Raw genomic sequence first — 20,996 nt, forward strand, 5'->3', positions numbered from 1 at the left:
TGAGTTCATACGCCGTTTCGTGATAAACTGTTATTTTTAACCGACTTCAAAAAAAAGGAGGAGGTATGTACACCGATTACTCCGAGGTTTCTGAACCGATTTACGTGATTCTTTTTTTGTTCGATGCAGGATGGTGTCGAATTGGTCCCATAAAAATTTTATTCGGCTAGGCCCAGTAGTTTTTATTTTATGAGCATTTTTGTCTGTACTCGATGACTTAATTGGAATGTAGCAAGTAACTTTGATTCACTTCCCGGTAACCGATTGAGCTGAAATTTTGTATAAGTGTGTAAATTGGATAGCGATGAAACATTATCATGACATAGAGCTGATTTGATGATGGAATCGGAAGGTGGCCATAGGAACTCAGTAATATATTGACTCAACTTTATCGAGTTTGGGCTCGTTTGATTCGTGTTGAAAATTACACTAAAAAGTATTAAATAAAATTAACTGCGTTAAAAACAACCGACTTCAAAAACGGAAAAGTAAAAAATAAAAAAGATTTGATATTATTAATTGCTACATATTATTTAGATGTGCTATTTATTAAATAGGTTTGAAGTCGGTGCCAAACACTAAGCACTTAGTATTAAGCCCGTGCACCGACATCAAACCTATTTAATAAATAGCACATCTAAATAATATGTAGCAATTAATAATATCAAATCTTTTTTATTTTTTACTTTTCCGTTTTTGAAGTCGGTTGTTTTTAACGCAGTTAATTTTATTCATTTATTTCTTTTTTACTGCGGATAAATAAATCCTTTTCTATTCAAATGTTAGACCTGACTTTTTAGTTGACGCGACTAATTTGCGAATACGTGATAAAATGATACATCTACTTTATTTAACGTCACGTAGCCGTGTTACCATCTTAGAACATATCATGAAAATGCTAATTACCTACTTATGGATATCATTACAATAAAATATTTCATTTGAAATATAAATGCTACCTATTTTTATTTATATTTAATGTACCATTATATTTAGAAAGATGGTTTGATATTTAGGTAAATAATTCGAGTCAGGAAACGAGTTTCAATTAATGTTATTAAGGAATAATAAAGCAGATCTTTATTAACCGACTTCAAAAAAAGGAGGAGGTTATCAATTCGGCCGGTATGTTTTTTTTTATGTATGTACACCGATTACTCCGAGGTTTCTGAACCGATTTACGTGATTCTTTTTTTGTTCGATGCGGAATGGTGTCGAATTGGTCCCATAAAAATTTTATTCGGATAGGCCCAGTAGTTTTTATTTTATGAGCATTTTTGTCCGTAATTGTAAATGTTGCAAGTGCAAGTTTGAAGTCGGTTGTCGCAGTTATCACTTGTTCATATAATAATCACCTCTATTTTTATTAAGAAAGGTAAGATACTAATAAAAGTGATTTTCGTCCGTGAGAGATGTACCTATTCATAACAAAAATACATTTATACATTGGTCAGAGGAAAAACCGAAGTATTATTTCTTAGAATACCTTCCATTTACACACTTGCAGTGAAACGTACATAATAATATGTAGGTACGTATATTATGACCTTTTTATTTTATAAAAATTTCCAACTATTTCTTTCGCTATACATATACATATTATATAATTGGCTGAAGGCCAAGAAAATATAACTGGTCTGCACTTCATGGCACAAAAAATAATTTTATGCCTAAGAACTACCTAGTTATTTGTCGTACGATTTATCAGTATATTGTTGAGTGTACATAATCAATCAATTGTATAATGAATACATGTAATTTTACTAAATGCATCATAGTTTCTTGGAAATATCGACAAGTATACCCCATCACTATATCATATTAATTCCAATTTCCAACCTACCTATTTTCAATTCAGTTTCGTATTGTTGTAATTTATAAAACATATAAAGCTTTGTGTAGGTAATTATATGATTGAATCGACAGACGGATTAATTAGAGCCTTTTCATTTAAAAAGTAATACATATTATTATCCACACAACTTACTCTTTATCTCAAACCGACACTGAATTTATAAGGTAAAAAACTGCCTCTATATTGTTTATTTTTGTAGGTCGCTCTCTTTTAATACGTTTTACAATACACGTGCTATTTTAAGAAAGATTAGTGAAAATAAACATCACTGTTTCAAGCTTACTTTTCGCGACATAATTTACGCGAAGACTGAATACCTACTGATTACTAGGGAAGTGAATAAATAATCGATTATTACTTTAATCGATTTTTTTTTTCCATTTTCGATTTTTTATAATCGATTTTATTAATGGTAAAAATCGATTTTTAATAAATCGATTAGAATTACACAATTTAAATCGATTTTTGTAAATAGTGCTATCTGTGCGATGGATGACAAACTAAGAGCAATAAACGATGACAAATTATGAGACTAAAGTTGACAGACTAAAAATATTCATGATATTTGATGGCAATTAAATTATTATAAAAAAAATGTGTGCGTGAACTAGTGTACACACGTAAGAAGTGAAACTTCTTTATGACCTTATTTTTCAAAAAATAATTTACTATATGCAACTTTACAGAAATACATCGAATCACGCGTGGTAGGGATAAGAAAAAGATCGCGCGTAACGGAAAAAATGTCATGCGTAACGAAAAAATGTTACACTACATTTTTTTCCAACCCCGATAAAGAAGTTTCACTTCAAAAAATTTATTCAAAAATTTCACATGTGAAAATTAATAAAAATTACAAATGAAAATTTTTAGAAGCATTTTTTTACTGTAATTAATTTGTGATAAATTTTAAAATTTACACCTGACAGCTAACTTCAGTATTATGAAATAATTGGTAAGTAAGTTTACTGAACAAGTCGATAAAAAAATCAGCGCCATCTGTACTCCATGTATTTGTATATCTATATTCACAAATATATAGGTATATATATAAATGCATGGAGTGTTCTGGTCATGTCCGGTACATGGTCCGGTATTGGGGCTTTTACCTTACATCGAATAGGATTTTTCGCATAAAAAGTCGAGGTGAAAACAAAAATCGATTATTTTTTTTTCAAAAATCGATTTTTCACAAATCGATTTATTTCTAAACAAAAAAAATCGATTATTGATTAATCGATTTTTCTGAATCGAGGTCACATCCCTACTGATTACTGTACGACTTTTGCCATGTTATGACTGTCATCATTGACATGAAGGTCAATTAAACAGCTGATCCTGAGTTGCCCGCTGGATGACAAATTTTTCCCCATTTGCAAAAAAAAATATTACACTCTTTATAGTTTAATTATTTTATTTTATATATTAGTAATAAATAATTTAAAGCTATTTTTTTCATGATGTTAGCTAAAATATATGATTTTTTTATTTAATAAATCCAATGATAAACTGCTTGATAATTTGCATAAAGAAAAATAAAAAATTGTTAATGGCAACCCAGTGTCACGTGCAAATTGCAAAATGTCAAATTGTCAAGTGTCAATTCGAAAAGCAAAATAACTCTGAGTTTGTTTTGGTTAAAATAAAATAAAAAAAATTATGCTTTCATTAAAACAGATGATATTTACGTAGAAATTTATAGTGGTCATTAAACATACGATTTATTACGAAATTATTTCATCACGGGTGCGAAGTTCATGTGCGATGTTATATATTTAGTATTTTCTTTTGTATTAAACATAAAGAAGTTTTAAAATGAGATAGGAAATAATAGAATTAACAAAACTAGATTAAAATGCCACAAAACGAGGTTGACCTTTTTCGCGATACATGGGTTCGTTATTTAGGTAAGGTTATATAACTTTATGTACTCTAGTAAATTATAATTATGTAAGAAGCTGGATTTTTTAGAAATTGTTACCATATCAAATATTCTTTCAATCTATGACACAAATTATGCTCCCTCCATTAACTAAAAAATAATATTTATATTTAAATATAACCTCCTCCTTTTTTTGAAGTCGGTTAAAAAATGTTAAAATTTTGTTGAATCAGTTAAGTATTATATACTTATTGCAATATATTATCTTTATCTACGAGGTTACTTTTATTAGATCAACTTTTTTGAGAAAGTTTTTAGTATACAGCGTGGACATTTTCAATAGGCCCTGCAGGGAAAGTACTTGAAATACTAGAGATAGAAAATTTTTCTGAAACAAAAACGTACCTTACTTTCCGTAAGAAATACAACAGCATTTAAAGATTTTCAAACCAAACATAACCAGGCAACAGGCCCATAGAAAATTATGTTATTTTGCTCTTGGGCGAAGCTGCCCGCGGAAAGTTATTAAATCATAAGATATCATCACTCACCCCTCATCCTTAATAATATACTGGTCGCTGAACAGATCCATGTCCCCAGGTTACGCCAACGAGGTGGGCGAGTCGTTCCGTCCCGTGATTCCAGTCAGGGTGGTGCGCGCGAGCTATGCGGTCGCATTTGCGTACGCGCTTGCTGATACTGCGGACAAGAGTTGGAGGATGTTTAAAGTATGTATTGTTTTTGGTGTGTTGCTTAAGTTAAGATGTATTTATGACTAGCTGAACTCCGGGGTTTCACCCGCAGTGCTCCCCTCTGTTGGTCTTAGTGAGATGTTAATATATAGCCTATAGCCTTCTTCGATAAATAGGCTATCTAACACCAAAATAACTTTTCAAAACAAAACAGTAGTTCCCGAGATTATACAAACAAAACAAACTCTTCAGCTTTATAATATTACTATAGATTTAAAAGAAATTGTAAATATACAGTAAAGTAATAATACATAAGTATTTGAACACTTTTTATTTTGACGTGACAACGTCTTATAAATTGGTTTGCCGGGTGACACTTCAAGAAACTGCGTTACGCTCCGCTCACGTTATGCGCTCACAATGAGAGCGAGTGAGAGGCACGCGTCCCTTCCACTCGGGCATGGTTAGCCCGCCTAAGAGCGAGAGAGACAGACATAAAAAGTCATTGTCACGTAAAACTTTCGCCCGTATACCGACTTTACAGGCAACCAATTTTTTTTTTGAATAATAGTTTTTGCTGTAGTAGTTTAAAATTTTCAAGTGTTCTAAATTTTAATTACAGAAAGATGGCCGACCTAAGCAAGTACTAGTAGAAGCTGGAGATGCTCTCATCTGGCAGACTTTAGCATCTGTTATTATTCCAGGGATTACAATTAACAGGTATTCATGTATAAATTCACTTAGTAAACTGTTTTCTTTGAATTTTTTGTGTACCTTTCGATTTTGTCCTGTGAGAGAATTAAAACAGAGTAGTTGTTATGTGGCTATACTTCCTATTACAATGTACTCTATGGTGTACAACATAATGTCAATATGGAATTGATATGAATTGCATGGGATTACGGGCCATGCTATGGTTTATATTCCTTGAGTCACTAGCTCGATGATATAGTCTCGGTACTACCATCGACCGCGCAAGGTGTGCGCACTGAGTCATTATTTAATATTATTTCACATATCTCCTTAATTATAATTAATTATGGAGAGTTATTTTTAACTTTATGGTTTATACAAACATTCTTAAAATAATAATTATTTATTTATTTATTTATTTATAGCACTTTATTGCACAAACAAAAATTAGGACAAAATAACATTAAAATACAAAAGAAAGGCATAGTTTGTACAAGAGGCGGCCTTATTGCTGAGCAGCAATCTCTACCAGGCAACCTGATGGGAAAGGAAATGTATGAAGGAAATTATGTAATGTAGTAAAGTTTAAAGCATACCGTTGTCTAATGTTCAACAAAATAGACATGTGTGATTGATTGATTGATCTTCTAAGTTTATATTACAAAACACAATTAACCATATTGTCTGTTTTTACAATATTTACATAAATTATGCACATCTAATTACATAGTTCACATAGTATGAAACTAGATGGCGCTGTATTAAATATATTTATTTCAGAATAAGTGCCTTCACACAGAAAACGCTAAAGAATAAAGCGCAACGGATCCCACCTACACCACGCAGTATTATCGCGGTGGCGGTGGGATTGGCATCCATCCCATTTATTATATTTCCCATAGACCATGGGGTTACACTGTTCATGGATGCCACGTACCGGCGATGGGTATGAAAAAAAGGTTTATAAACTGGAATAATATTTAGTTTTATAGCATTAACAGGTTTTATAAATTACTTTTTTTGTTTTATAGCAATCAAAATGCTTTATAAATGAAAAATTTTTAAAGAGTAGAAAAAATTCGATGTGGTGGGATTCGAACGTGTGTCTTTTTGCCCAACCGTGGTGACGTCTGACCTCTTATCTCTCCAGAGCTATTGAATTTATTCTACTCTCAGTTTTAAACTGGTTTAATGCAATCGGCCGCTTTTTTAATTTTTTGACACTGGTAAATATTTTTGTTAAACGCACAATGTAGGTTTTTGTTATTTAAAGTATCTCGTTCAAATTTATGGTCCGGCTAAAATATTGATTTTGTGATATTAGTTACTGATATTGGATGTAAATTATCATTTGAAAAGTTTTCGGAAATATTTATTTGATGGTGGCAATATTAATTAAAGTGTCAAATGAGCCTAAAATGCATTAAAATAAAAAAAAAAAAAATCGATGCTTTACTATATTTTTTAAAGGATGTGCCAAAAGGCTTATAGTTTTATTTAGATTGACTCTAAATGGAATTCTATGTGACAGATATTATTGAATTATTATTTATTATTAGCTATATAAATTCAGATCCCATTGTATAAATTATATGTGTGAAATATTAAACATTCCAGATAACATAGTTATCATATATTTTTAAAGACAATTAAATCTATTTTACCTTATAATTTAAGTTCTTTACTATTATAGACTATGGTACCATATGTTATATAATTTGTATATTATAATAAAGTTAGCTTCGACCCACTGCCTTGGTGTGGTACTGCCTAAACCATTTTATATATCTCGATTATTTGTATTAAATATGATTATTGTATAATATTATTACATTTTTGTATAAAACACGTTTTGACATAATATTATATAGAGTACTAGCGGTCCGCCCCGGCTTCGCCCGTGGTACATATTCACGTTTTCTCTACATAAGAACCATCCTCGTACTTCAAGGAATATAATAAAAAAAGAATTATCGAAATCGGTTCAGCCGTTCTCGAGTTATGGAATTACAACGAAAAGTGGCATTGATTTTTATATATTAGAAGATAATATAAACTAATAATAATAATATTATTCAACTGTATCACCTAACATCACTTAAAATGTTCCTAATTTTGCATAACTTAGTTTTATTGCCCAAGGTTTAAAAAAAAATAATAAAATCATCTTTATTTGGTTTTCACAACATTTAAAGGTTACAAAACTTAATTTTACTACACAAAGTACAGTCTATGAACTAGTAAATAATAAAACGCAATATGACTTGTGTAGAAATATAATCTGTCATTTCTAAATGCTTCAAAATGTAGGGCTTTATGTTAAAAAATCTCTGCTTATAATAATATGCGCTTAAAATAAAGTAGTTATTAAATAGGTACCTAGCATGTCTAGAAATAATAAAATGATTCTTAGAAATTTCATGTTTCCGAATATGGATATAGTAAAGTAGTGAGAAATAGGTCGTTTGGAGTAGTTTAAATGCGAATACATTGGTCCAGGATAAAGGGCGTTAAAAAGCTTAAATGCGGGAATGTTATTAGGAATTGTCTAAGTGCTCTTAAAAGTTAAATTAAATGACGTTGATGGTATTGCAAGTTTCGATTTAAAAAACATCCCTAAAGTTTTGATATAAAAGGTGTCAACTTTTGTTTTTTAACATGGCAATACTATACTCGTGCACTAGTTAACTTTAAAACTAATAAAATACATGTGAGCAAAAATATATTTAATAGATTTATTTTGGACATCTATTTTTAAACACAATGTAATTGATTTACATAAATATGTATAATATAAGATGTCTGGAATAGAACTGGGTATGCGATCTGAACAAAAAATAAATCTAATAGATTTATTTTGGACATCTATTTTGAAATACACTGTAATTGATTTACATAAATATGTATAATATAAGATGTCTGGAATAGAACTGGGTATGCGTGTATATGCGTGTAATGTCAATTCGAGTGCTTATACAGTGTATGGTATTTTTTTTTTAAATCGTTCCCACTTTACTTGCAGTATTCTTCAATACACAGATTTCCATATTGAATAAAAATTATATTTGTAGGGACACACTATTAATTACAAGTAAATTTATTAAGTTCACACAAGCTAACAAATTTGGCCAATTCAGGAAGATTATATTGTAGGTACACGATTTTTCAGTTCAAGTCAAGTGCCATATTCCATTAAAATTTATTAAATAGTTAGTAACATTTCATTTACTTAAAACAGTCGCGAAAACCCAGTGATAGAATATTATGATTATTTTACATTATTTATACTCACCAATAACTTTCATCAGTTTTGTTGTTATTATTTATATATTATCCACAAAGATATAAAGAAAATAGATTGTTCTATTTTTGTAATCAAAACGCATTATTTTTATAATAAAAAATTCAGACACTAGTATTTGTCTTATAAAATCTATTACTCACTTTTAATTTATTTTATTTAACACTCAAATCAGTTAATAAATTGATTAGAAGATCCCAATGTATCTAAAAAAATATATAGGAGCAAAATAATTTGTTATTGTTTAGAAATTATTATTTGTAGATTTAAACGCTTGTAGTATTTAGTAGGCTGTGAAGATATTCCTTTTAAACAAGTCCTATAATCTTATTATGTTATTCAATTACTAGTTTACCATTGTTATGTAATCTCAAATTATTTAGTTTTATTTTAATTTTATAAATCTCGCCACATAATCAAAAAATACAATTCTAATAATATATTCTGTATTGTATACCAAAAATGTTTATCTGCCAAATTAATATTATAAATTTAATATTAATTATTGTACCTATTTTATTTAATACATTAGTGAAATCTCATTATAACATTGATATAAACGAAATAATTAATTCAATGTCAACTGTTGATCTGTTAATAAAAATGCAATATTTGTTGTTTTATTGTTTTATTGTTGTTTTATTTGTGAGGGGGAGGATTCACTACATAATATAAAACAAAGTCGCTGTCTCTTTCCCTATGTCTCTTTGTATGCTTAAATCTTTAAAACTACGCAACGGATTTTAACGTGGTATTTTTAAGTAGATAGAGTGATTCAATAGGAAGGTTTTAGTATATAATTTATTAGGTTTGAGTTGAGACAAAGCGGGCGAAGCCGCGGTCGATGAGCTAGTATTAAAATAAATAAAAAAAATCTTTATTTCAGAGCCAGCAAACAACTTATGTGTTGATGCCACATTAATTCGATAAAAAGTTTTGTAATCTTACTTATCAAACACTCATTAAGTGAGTGTATGGTGAACAAGAGGTTTGGAATATTATAAGCCTATCAAATAAAAATAGCAAAGAAGCACGTTAAAATATTGCTCTATAAAAAGTACAAGGAAATTAATTTTCTACTTATTTTGACTACTGTTGCTACTGTCCATAAAAATTTCAATTTAGTTATCCATCATGAAGATCAGCCACGCTTCAGGAGAAGAGTTTTTTTGTATAACTACACATTGTTGAAATCAAATTCAAAAATCAGATTATTACCTGTACTTAAATGATTGTAACAGGGGCGTAGCTACCGCCGTATCTGCCGTATCAATTATACGGGGCCCCCGCGCCAAGGGGGCCCCCAACGTGCGCTTTTGTGAGAAATCTACATCCTTCCTAAGGGCCCCCAAACAAATTTTTATACGGGGCCCCGCCAAGGCACGCTACGCTTCTGGATTGTAATTTGTAACCTTAAACCTTAACCTATTGTAACTATGTATATCGAAGACAAAAGATTTTTTTTTCTTAAATTACTAATGGCTAAATAGCTGCTCCAGCGTCTCTGCCTGACATTCTTTATTAACATTCATTATGGATTACTTTAAAAAATAATTCGAAAGATATAAAATAAAAGACATAAAAATTAAAATGCATTCTGCACAATGCTCTTATCGTTCAGTACCAATTACATCCGAGGAGTTCAAGGTTAACAATTAACACCAAAAAGTAAAAGTAAATATTAAATAAAGACTTCTTTATTACCACATAATATATTGGCGCCAAAAATCTTTCTTCTTTCTTTATTGTGATAATGAGAAAACAATTCGTCGCAGCTTAAAAAACTATTCACACAGATAATGTAATAAAATACTAGTACATATTACTACATATTAGATATTTTTCAATATTTATAATTGAATATGTATTTATCTGTACTTATATTATATAGCTGAAGAGATTGTTTGTTTGAACGCGCTAATCTCAGGAACAACTGGTCCGATTTGAACAATTATTTCGGTGTTAAATATCCCATTTATCGAGGAAGGCCATAGCCTATATATCATCACGCTAAGACAAGCAGGAGCGAAGCACTGCGGGCAAAACCGCTAGCTAGCTAGTCTATAATAAGCATACATAACAATTAATCTATTTAGTGAAATATTTGTCGCAGTATTGACGCACTATTGCAAATATGTATCATGTAAATATGTATCATCAAATTCTACATTCATATAAATATGTATCATGTATGGAGAGTATGTTCATTTCGCTTATCTAATTTTCACGGCATTATAGTCTAAATACGGCGTGGAAAAATGCTTAAATCTTTAAAATTTCGTAACGGAATTGAATGCGGTCTTTTTTTAAGACGATACACAAAAAAAAATCCACTGCTTGGTGGGCGGAGTATAATAGCTCGCTATCGCGAACGCGGGCGTGCGCGAGCCGCGAAGTCATTCTTGCAAACTCGCCGCGCTGCCGCTGGCCGACACGGGACAAACATGTATGGAGTCGTCATACAGCTATAATATTGTTATACATATTGGACTGAACACTCCTGTGGGATAAAACAGGATTCACGGTATAACCTAATTCCACGCGGGCAAAGCCGCGGTCGGAATGACATTTTTTTAAATAAAATAATTATTAAAAAAAAACACACAAAATATATTCACGCAAGTATTTATTTTTTGCACTCTATTATAATGGTAATTATTCAACAAATAATCAAAATAAAATAGCCAGAACAAAAATAGGCCCTGGTAGGGTAGGTAGGCAGGTACAGCAATGTGAGACGAATACTGGCTTATTTATACCAATAATAATGTATTATAAACATTAAATTAAGTTTACTTTCTAACAACAAAAATACATAATTTTAGCTAATGTGAAAACGAATCAACCAATCATCCCACAACAATGAAATGTGCACACAAATATTCATCCAAATCGGTTCATGTGATTAGGAGGAGTGACTGCAGCGCCACCTTCCGGGCCCAATTGTGTTTCCAGATCACCCAGGAACTCAATTTAATATACACAAAATTTTTCGAAAAACTTTCACATTACTATGTAAATATGAATATAAACCTGTTTTAGTACTAAGCAATTTCCCGCACAGGTGTAGTAAGTATAAATGAAATAAATATCAACATCAAATTCTTTATACGACATACGTATCTACCACCTACTAAGAAATGTAATTCTTGAATTTTTTTCGTATTTTTTTTAAATATAATACTACTCCAATGAGCTCCTGTTCCATATTACGTCCACCATACTTCCACTAAGTTCACCATGATTTTTTATTTCTTTGCACTTTGTTGCTTTTTGCTAAAAATGGAATCATGCGATAAAACCAGTAGAGCGTTGATAACATAAATTTTTGACTGAATGAAGGTGCTTACGAAGGAGTGGGTTCACATTGTGAACAATTAGTGGGTTTATTTTCCTTCTGGATTCCGGATTTCTGAAAAGATTATCTATGCTATAAATTAAAAAATCTTACACATTCGTTATGTACTTAAAACAGGGGTACATATCAAACATCGTCTATAATACAAATATCATCAAATTTAAAATAAAACCAACTTACTTCATTAATTTGTTCCAATTGTAAGCATTCTTTTTCCTCCAACCTTTATGTTTCTTCTTCTTATTTTCTTTATTGTCCCCATTTGTCTTATCGTGTTGTCACCCTTTGTTACGATTGCGCGACTCGAAGACAAGCGACACAAGTTCCCCGTGTGACGGCCGTAGCGGGAATGACTCGTGCAGCGATCGGGGTAGGAAGGTACAGGACGGCTCTCGCTAGATTGGCTGGTCGCGCGCTAATTTCAAGTATTTCTTGTTTATTTCAAAACCATCGCATATTTCAAAATTCTAACTCGGTAGACGTATAGGTTGTATATTTTATAGTTAATATCCAAAAAGTCGTAACTTTACGTTTGTTATTTTGAAGATGCCAGAGATTTAAAAAAAATAACAATGAGAACTTTGTATTTTTTTTCTATCGAGAAAATATCATGGAATCATGTTTCTAAAACGGTACACGTATTGTGTTACTATTGAACTTTCTTGTCAAGAATTTTCATCACGACAACTTTAATAATATAAAAATTACGAAGGTTTAAAAAGGGCCGTAAATGTTAGAAAAATTAATTCATCACCTTAATAGATACAGTGAATCTCCAGGAAGGTTTGAGTATATAATTTGTTAAGTTTTAGACAAAGCGGGCGAAGCCGTGTTCGGAAGCTAGTTTATTATAAAATAGGTGTACTACGTATTACTTTTCAGTCAGAAGTACGTGTAATATCGTCATCATATTATTACATACATATTGTTTACTATGATAATGTTATCATTTTATCATACAAAACAAATATTTACTCGACTCTTCCCATTGAAAAATATGAACGTAGTGCATGCTACTTAATTATAATAAAATTATTAGCATGATTACATATTGTTATTGTAAAATGTGGAATATCTTTTAAACTTTTTCCTCCTATTAGGTTGTTGCTATGCTAAAATATCTATTTATTTAATATTATAAGAAGAAGAGTTTGTTTGTTTGTTTGTTTGCGCTAGTATGAGGAACTACTGGTCCGATTTGAAAAATTCTTTTGGTGTTAGATAGCCCATTTATCGAGTAAGGCTATAGGCTATATCACCACGCTAAGACCACAGGAGCGGAGCAATGCGGATAAAACCGCAGGGCACAGGCGCGGTCTTTATATTGTGATGTTTTATCGAAGTACGAATATATATCGAAGTACCTATGTAGGTGGGAAACCGCTATAATTACAATTTTGCATGATTTTGTTCAGGCAGCATAGGAAATCTTTTTAAACTATTTGTTTTGATTTTATTAGCATGAATGGGGATTTGTATAGATTATCATTTTAATATTGCACGAAATCTAATAATAAATTCAAATTATTCAATCCATACTTAATATTACAAATGCGAAAGTAACTCTGTCTGTCTGTCTGTTACTCAATCACGCCTTAACTACTGAACCAATTTGCATGAAATTTGGTATAGAGATATTTTGATAGGTACCCAAGAAAGGACATAGACTACTTTTTACCCCGGGACATTGGATAGGTTTTATCCCGGAAATCCCACGGGAACGGGAACTATGCGGGTTTTTCTTTGACTGCGCGGGCGAAGCCGCGGGTGGAAAGCTAGTCCTGTATATATTTAGCTTATTTATAGCACATAATAGTTAACAGTACAGGTAGTGTTTATTGTTTGCAAAATTCAAATCTGGTTATGAATATTGAGGTCAATAAACACAGAACTTTATGGCAATTTTGAATTATTATGCTACCCTCGAAAACTAACTTCATTAAAAGAATAAACATAATGACAGTATGTACAGTAACCTATTTAACTGCTGTATCGAGATTGACCGGTTCTTAAGTTACCGTTAAAAGACATGTGCACTACCAAGTACCTATATTATATAGGTACATCCATACTAATATTATAAATGCGAAAGTAACTCTGTCTGTCTGTCTGTTACTCAATCACGCCTAAACTACTGAACCAATTTTCATGAAATTTGGTATGGATATATTTCGATACCTGAGAAAGGACATAGACTACTTTTTATCTCGGGAAAATGAGGCAAACCCGGAAATGCCACGGGAACAGGAACTATGCGGGTTTTTCTTTGACTGCGCGGGCGAAGCCGCGGGCGGATACCTAGTTATAAATAAATTATTTCACACGATAGAGGTTTTTAAAGTATTGAGTATAGGTAATCTATGTGGAAATAAAGGAGATGTTTGAAGTTTTTTTCGTATAGTCGAACAGGACGAAGGTAAGTATTTTGTTTTCTCAAATGTGCAAAGTTAGATAACTTTATAGGTGACATTGTGGGTGACATAACCTTTGGGAACTCATTTTGATATCGTTGCAATGTCCCTTTGAATGCTTAAATCTTTAAAACTACGCAACGGTTTTTCATGCGGTTTTTTTTAATAGATAGAGTGATTCAAGAGGAAGGTTTTAGTATATAATTTATTAGGTTTTAGACAAAGCGGGCGAAGCCGCGGGCGGTAAGCTAGTAAATAATAATCAAAAGATTCAGAATGACCTTACCTATTATTGTTTTAAGTAAAATGGAAGCTAACCTTTACAATTGCATTGTTTGCACTTCTGTTTATAAAACTTTCATATAAAGGGCAGTGATTGTAATTACCTGCAGTGCATTCAGTTTCATCACACCTTCAAGCCGCTTGCGCAAACCATTGCTCAAGCATAAGCATGGGTGGAGTTTACGATAACATTCTATTATTATGGATAAATCCTTTGAAGGGAACTATTTTATCGCCTGCATAAAACTGTATAATGTGCTGAGGATTTATATTTTATATTATAATATAATAATTGGATTGTAAGTATAGTTATTGACTAAGTTCAAATTTTCGTTTGTCTGTTTGTTTATTATGACTTTACTACACTACGATTCTACTTCAGTAGTAGTTGAGATAATTAGCCAATTAGGCGAAATTTGGCCTGAGCTTTATTTGGGAAAAGGAGATCTAGGTTTAGTGGTGTTGATTAAACGGAAACATGCACCAATGAGTTAATTTTAATTGAATCTAAATGTATTTAACTATGAAAAAGCAGTTTTAAAAACATACAACGAAATTATTACAGGGTTTTTACTATAGGTAGGTATTTCAGGGTTACATGTTACAACTTCTGCCCGAGATCATCTATGGAGATAATTACCTAAATAAGTATTATCTAATAAATTGAAGAGAAAATTACCTGACAATAACTAATTACCTACGTTGTGATCTGTTTCAATGTGAGAAAAAATGAATTTCTTGAATGAAAACTACGCTGTCACGACAGCAAAAACTTCACTCTAATTCTCTCGATTTAAATGCAAATCGATTTTATAATTGTAGTTACCTAATAGAATTATGGTTTTCGTGAGAACTAGTTTTGCAAAAAAAATGTTACATGAAATTTCTTAGATTCATTGATTATTATTGATATTACGGTCATTAATAATAACAATGCTGTTGACCTTGACCGAATATTTCAAGTGTTTTTAAGATAATAATATTTTATATTATGAGAATGTACCTATTGGATGCACGGTTTGTCCATAATATGTGAGGATCTAGACACGTGGCAGCGTGTCAAGCCAAGTTCAAGTGAAGAGAACTGATATAGGTATTCTAGCTTTTTCCTGTTATCATCTATTATTTCATGTCTGGTTTCAGCTGGTGGTGTTGCAAGTGCTTTGCCCTCCTTTTTTGGACATAAAAGCTCTTTCTTGAAGGCCCCAATTTTATTTAATCTCCAGCAGGAATAAAAATAGTTTGGAAAATCCAAAAGTGCACGCCTCATAATCTCATCCTTAACAATAAAATTGATTATTTATAAAGAGTACACTATAAATATAAAAAAGAAATAAAAAAAAAACAGTTGGAAAAGTAAAGAAAGCGGTACCGTAATAATTGAGCTATTTTTCAGCTCCGTCACGCTGGAACCCGCTTTAAAAAAAACCTTACTTTTTTTCAGCCTATTGTACCTACAAACGATGCTAATAAATGTAGTATAGGTCAATTTTTTGTAGTCTTATTAGTTACTTAGAAAACATCATTGATATCGTTCGAAGTAAAAAATATAAATAATAGCGTGTTGATTAGTTTTGGAATGGGTTCCAAATTGATTGTAGTTTATTGTAGTGGCAAGAAAATTCTTTATTTGCGTTGTTTTATCTCAAATTATTGCAAGAAGGTCACAATAACAAGATTTAAAAAAATAAATAACACTTGTTCAAAAACTACAAACGATGCCAATAAATGTAGTATAGGTCAATTTTTTGTAGTCTTATTAGTTACTTAGAAAACATCATTGATATCGTTCGAAGTAAAAAATATAAATAATAGCGTGTTGATTAGTTTTGGAATGGGTTCCAAATTGATTGTAGTTTATTGTAGTGGCAAGAAAATTCTTTATTTGCGTTGTTTTATCTCAAATTATTGCAAGAAGGTCACAATAACAAGATTTTAAAAAATAAATAACACTTGTTCAAAAACTACAAACGATGCCAATAAATGTAGTATAGGTCAATTTTTTGTAGTCTTATTAGTTACTTAGAAAACATCATTGATATCGTTCTAAGTAAAAAATATAAATAATAGCGTGTTGATTAGTTTTGGAATGGGTTCCAAATTGATTGTAGTTTATTGTAGTGGCAAGAAAATTTTATTTGCGTTGTTTTATCTCAAATTATTGCAAGAAGGTCACAATAACAAGATTTAAAAAAATAAATAACACTTGTTCAAAAACTACAAACGATGCCAATAAATGTAGTATAGGTCAATTTTTTGTAGTCTTATTAGTTACTTAGAAAACATCATTGATATCGTTCGAAGTAAAAAATATAAATAATAGCGTGTTGATTAGTTTTGGAATGGGTTCCAAATTGATTGTAGTTTATTGTAGTGGCAAGAGAATTTTTTATTTGCGTTGTTTCATCTCAAATTATTGCAAGAAGGTCACAATAACGAGATTTAAAAAAATAAATAACACTTGTTCAAAAACTACAAACAATGTAGTTGATTGTAGCTAAACTCATATGTTTGTAGTGGCTGCTAAACCCCTGTAAGCAATAAAAAACAAAAAATTTAGTGTTCAATAAGTTAATATATTCAAAACAATTATGAGCCTTGGATTTCGTGTCGTTTGTAGTTTTATTATTAGTTGAAATTATAAAAAAATAACAAATAGTAGTACTAAGTTATATCACATATCACTCTTGTAATTGCATATAAATATTTATGATTATTTTATTACATAAAATAGCATATGTATTGTTTTTTTCTTCATTAAATCTTTTTTAGACACTACTTTTTTCTTAGAGCTGCTGGAGATTCCGTCATGAAGTTCCCATTTATTGTTGCTTCTACGTAAGTAAGGTCGATAATGACCAGTCTCATTGATATATATATGCTCTATGGCACCAACTAAAATGTACGTATTATTTAATACTTCAAGCTCAGCAGGGATTTGTAATAACGAAGTGCCAGAATTCGGATCCCTTTTGAGACTATTTTGATTGACCATACTTGTGAAGAAAACTTCAATATCAATCCATAGATGATTACCGGGTTGAAAGCTAAGATCATTTCTAATGTTACATGTATGACACCGTCGTACATTTGATTCTAGATATTTCTAGATTCTAGATAGATACAAGGACTACAGCAATCATTATTGAAATATCTAGAACGATATCAATGATGTTTTCTAAGTAACTAATAAGACTACAAAAAGTAACTAATAAGACTACAAAAAATTGACCTATACTACATTTATTGGCATCGTTTGTAGTTTTTGAACAAGTGTTATTTATTTTTTAAAATCTTGTTATTGTGACCTTCTTGCAATAATTTGAGATAAAACAACGCAAATAAAGAATTTTCTTGCCACTACAATAAACTACAATCAATTTGGAACCCATTCCAAAACTAATCAACACGCTATTATTTATATTTTTTACTTCGAACGATATCAATGATGTTTTCTAAGTAACTAATAAGACTACAAAAAGTAACTAATAAGACTACAAAAAATTGACCTATACTACATTTATTGGCATCGTTTGTAGTTTTTGAACAAGTGTTATTTATTTTTTAAAATCTTGTTATTGTGACCTTCTTGCAATAATTTGAGATAAAACAACGCAAATAAAGAATTTTCTTGCCACTACAATAAACTACAATCAATTTGGAACCCATTCCAAAACTAATCAACACGCTATTATTTATATTTTTTACTTCGAACGATATCAATAATGTTTTCTAAGTAACTAATAAGACTACAAAAAATTGACCTATACTACATTTATTGGCATCGTTTGTAGTTTTTGAACAAGTGTTATTTATTTTTTAACCGACTTCAAAAAAAAGGAGGAGGTTATCAATTCGGCCGGTATATTTTTTTTTTTTTTTTTTTTTTATGTATGTACACCGATTACTCCGAGGTTTCTGAACCGATTTACGTGATTCTTTTTTTGTTCGATGCGGGATGGTGTCGAATTGGTCCCATAAAAATTTTATTCGGCTAGGCCTAGTAGTTTTTATTTTATGAGCATTTTTGTCTGTACTCGATGACTTAATTTCAATGTAGCAAGTAACTTTGATTCACTTCCCGGTAACCGATTGAGCTGAAATTTTGTATACGAATGTAAATTGGATAGCGATAAAACATTATCATGACATGGAGCTGATCTGATGATGGAATCGGAAGGTGGCCATAGGAACTCAGTAATATATTGACTCAACTTTATCGAGTTTGGGCTCGTTTGATTCGTGTTGAAAAATACACTAAAAAGTATTAAATAAAAATAACTGCGTTAAAAACAACCGACTTCAAAAACGGAAAAGTAAGAAATAAAAAAGATTTGATATTATTAATTACTACATATTATTTTTATGTGCTATTTATTAAATAGGTTTGAAGTCGGTGCCAAACACTAAGCACTTAGTATTAAGCCCATGCACCGACATCAAACCTTTTTAGTAAATAGCACATAAAAATAATATGTAGTAATTAATAATATCAAATCTTTTTTATTTCTTACTTTTCCGTTTTTGAAGTCGGTTGTTTTTAACGCAGTTATTTTTTTAAAATCTTGTTATTGTGACCTTCTTGCAATAATTTGAGATAAAACAACGCAAATAAAGAATTTTCTTGCCACTACAATAAACTACAATCAATTTGGAACCCATTCCAAAACTAATAAACACGCTATTATTTATATTTTTTACTTCGAACGATATCAATGATGTTTTCTAAGTAACTAATAAGACTACAAAAAGTAACTAATAAGACTACAAAAAATTGACCTATACTACATTAATTGGCATCGTTTGTAGTTTTTGAACAAGTGTTATTTATTTTTTTTAATCTTGTTATTGTGACCTTCTTGCAATAATTTGAGATAAAACAACGCAAATAAAGAATTTTCTTGCCACTACAATAAACTACAATCAATTTGGAACCCATTCCAAAACTAATCAACACGCTATTATTTATATTTTTTACTTCGAACGATATCAATGATGTTTTCTAAGTAACTAATAAGACTACAAAAAATTGACCTATACTACATTTATTGGCATCGTTTGTAGTTTTTGAACAAGTGTTATTTATTTTTTTTAAATCTTGTTATTGTGACCTTCTTGCAATAATTTGAGATAAAACAACGCAAATAAAGAATTTTCTTGCCACTACAATAAACTACAACCAATTTGGAACCCATTCCAAAACTAATCAACACGCTATTATTTATATTTTTTACTTCGAACGATATCAATGATGTTTTCTAAGTAACTAATAAGACTACAAAAAATTGACCTATACTACATTTATTGGCATCGTTTGTAGTTTTTGAACAAGTGTTATTTATTTTTTTAAATCTTGTTATTGTGACCTTCTTGCAATAATTTGAGATAAAACAACGCAAATAAAGAATTTTCTTGCCACTACAATAAACTACAATCAATTTGGAACCCATTCCAAAACTAATAAACACGCTATTATTTATATTTTTTACTTCGAACGATATCAATGATGTTTTCTAAGTAACTAATAAGACTACAAAAAGTAACTAATAAGACTACAAAAAATTGACCTATACTACATTTATTGGCATCGTTTGTAGTTTTTGAACAAGTGTTATTTATTTTTTAAAATCTTGTTATTGTGACCTTCTTGCAATAATTTGAGATAAAACAACGCAAATAAAGAATTTTCTTGCCACTACAATAAACTACAATCAATTTGGAACCCATTCCAAAACTAATCAACACGCTATTATTTATATTTTTTACTTCGAACGATATCAATGATGTTTTCTAAGTAACTAATAAGACTACAAAAAATTGACCTATACTACATTTATTGGCATCGTTTGTAGTTTTTGAACAAGTGTTATTTATTTTTTTAAATCTTGTTATTGTGACCTTCTTGCAAAAATTTGAGATAAAACAACGCAAATAAAGAATTTTCTTGCCACTACAATTAAACTACAATCAATTTGGAAGCCATTCCAAAACTAATCAACACGCTATTATTTATATTTTTTACTTCGAACGATATCAATGATGTTTTCTAAGTAACTAATAAGACTACAAAAAATTGACCTATACTACATTTATTGGCATTGTTTGTAGTTTTTGAACAAGTGTTATTTATTTTTTAAATCTTGTTATTGTGACCTTCTTGCAATAATTTGAGATAAAACAACGCAAATAAAGAATTTTCTTGCCACTACAATAAACTACAATCAATTTGGAACCCATTCCAAAACTAATCAACACGCTATTATTTATATTTTTTACTTCGAACGATATCAATGATGTTTTCTAAGTAACTAATAAGACTACAAAAAATTGACCTATACTACATTTATTGGCATCGTTTGTAGTTTTTGAACAAGTGTTATTTATTTTTTTAAATCTTGTTATTGTGACCTTCTTGCAATAATTTGAGATAAAACAACGCAAATAAAGAATTTTCTTGCCACTACAATAAACTACAATCAATTTGGAACCCATTCCAAAACTAATCAACACGCTATTATTTAT

The 20,996-nt window shown here is 30.4% G+C and overlaps 2 protein-coding genes across 6 annotated transcripts in view; one reads left to right on the top strand and one right to left on the bottom strand.

Moving 5' to 3' along the window:
- The window catches only part of LOC123700344 (prestin), a 29,432-nt gene extending 25,031 nt beyond the window's left edge, over window positions 1–4,401 (bottom strand). For 4 of the 5 annotated variants that reach the window (XM_045647532.1, XM_045647531.1, XM_045647530.1 and 1 more), the window contains exon 1: window positions 1,988–2,172. Coding sequence is in view for 1 of the 5 variants with exons in the window: in XM_045647533.1 (XP_045503489.1) it covers window positions 4,289–4,329 (41 nt within the window). In the remaining 4 variants the exon portion in view is untranslated. Of the gene's footprint in view, window positions 1–1,987; window positions 2,173–4,288 lie in introns of those variants that run through there. The other variant, XM_045647533.1, reaches the window with a different exon arrangement.
- On the top strand, window positions 3,460–6,740 carry LOC123700345 (mitochondrial fission process protein 1). Its single transcript, XM_045647535.1, has 4 exons — window positions 3,460–3,762; window positions 4,338–4,465; window positions 5,052–5,149; window positions 5,903–6,740. The coding sequence occupies exons 1-4, from the start codon at window positions 3,711–3,713 to the stop codon at window positions 6,072–6,074; spliced, it is 450 nt and encodes a 149-aa protein (XP_045503491.1). The 5' UTR covers window positions 3,460–3,710; the 3' UTR covers window positions 6,075–6,740.
- Window positions 6,741–20,996: the final 14,256 nt, after the last annotated feature.

Source organism: Colias croceus, chromosome 19 (assembly GCF_905220415.1).
Source record: "Colias croceus chromosome 19, ilColCroc2.1".
NCBI classification, from domain to species: domain Eukaryota; kingdom Metazoa; phylum Arthropoda; class Insecta; order Lepidoptera; family Pieridae; genus Colias; species Colias croceus.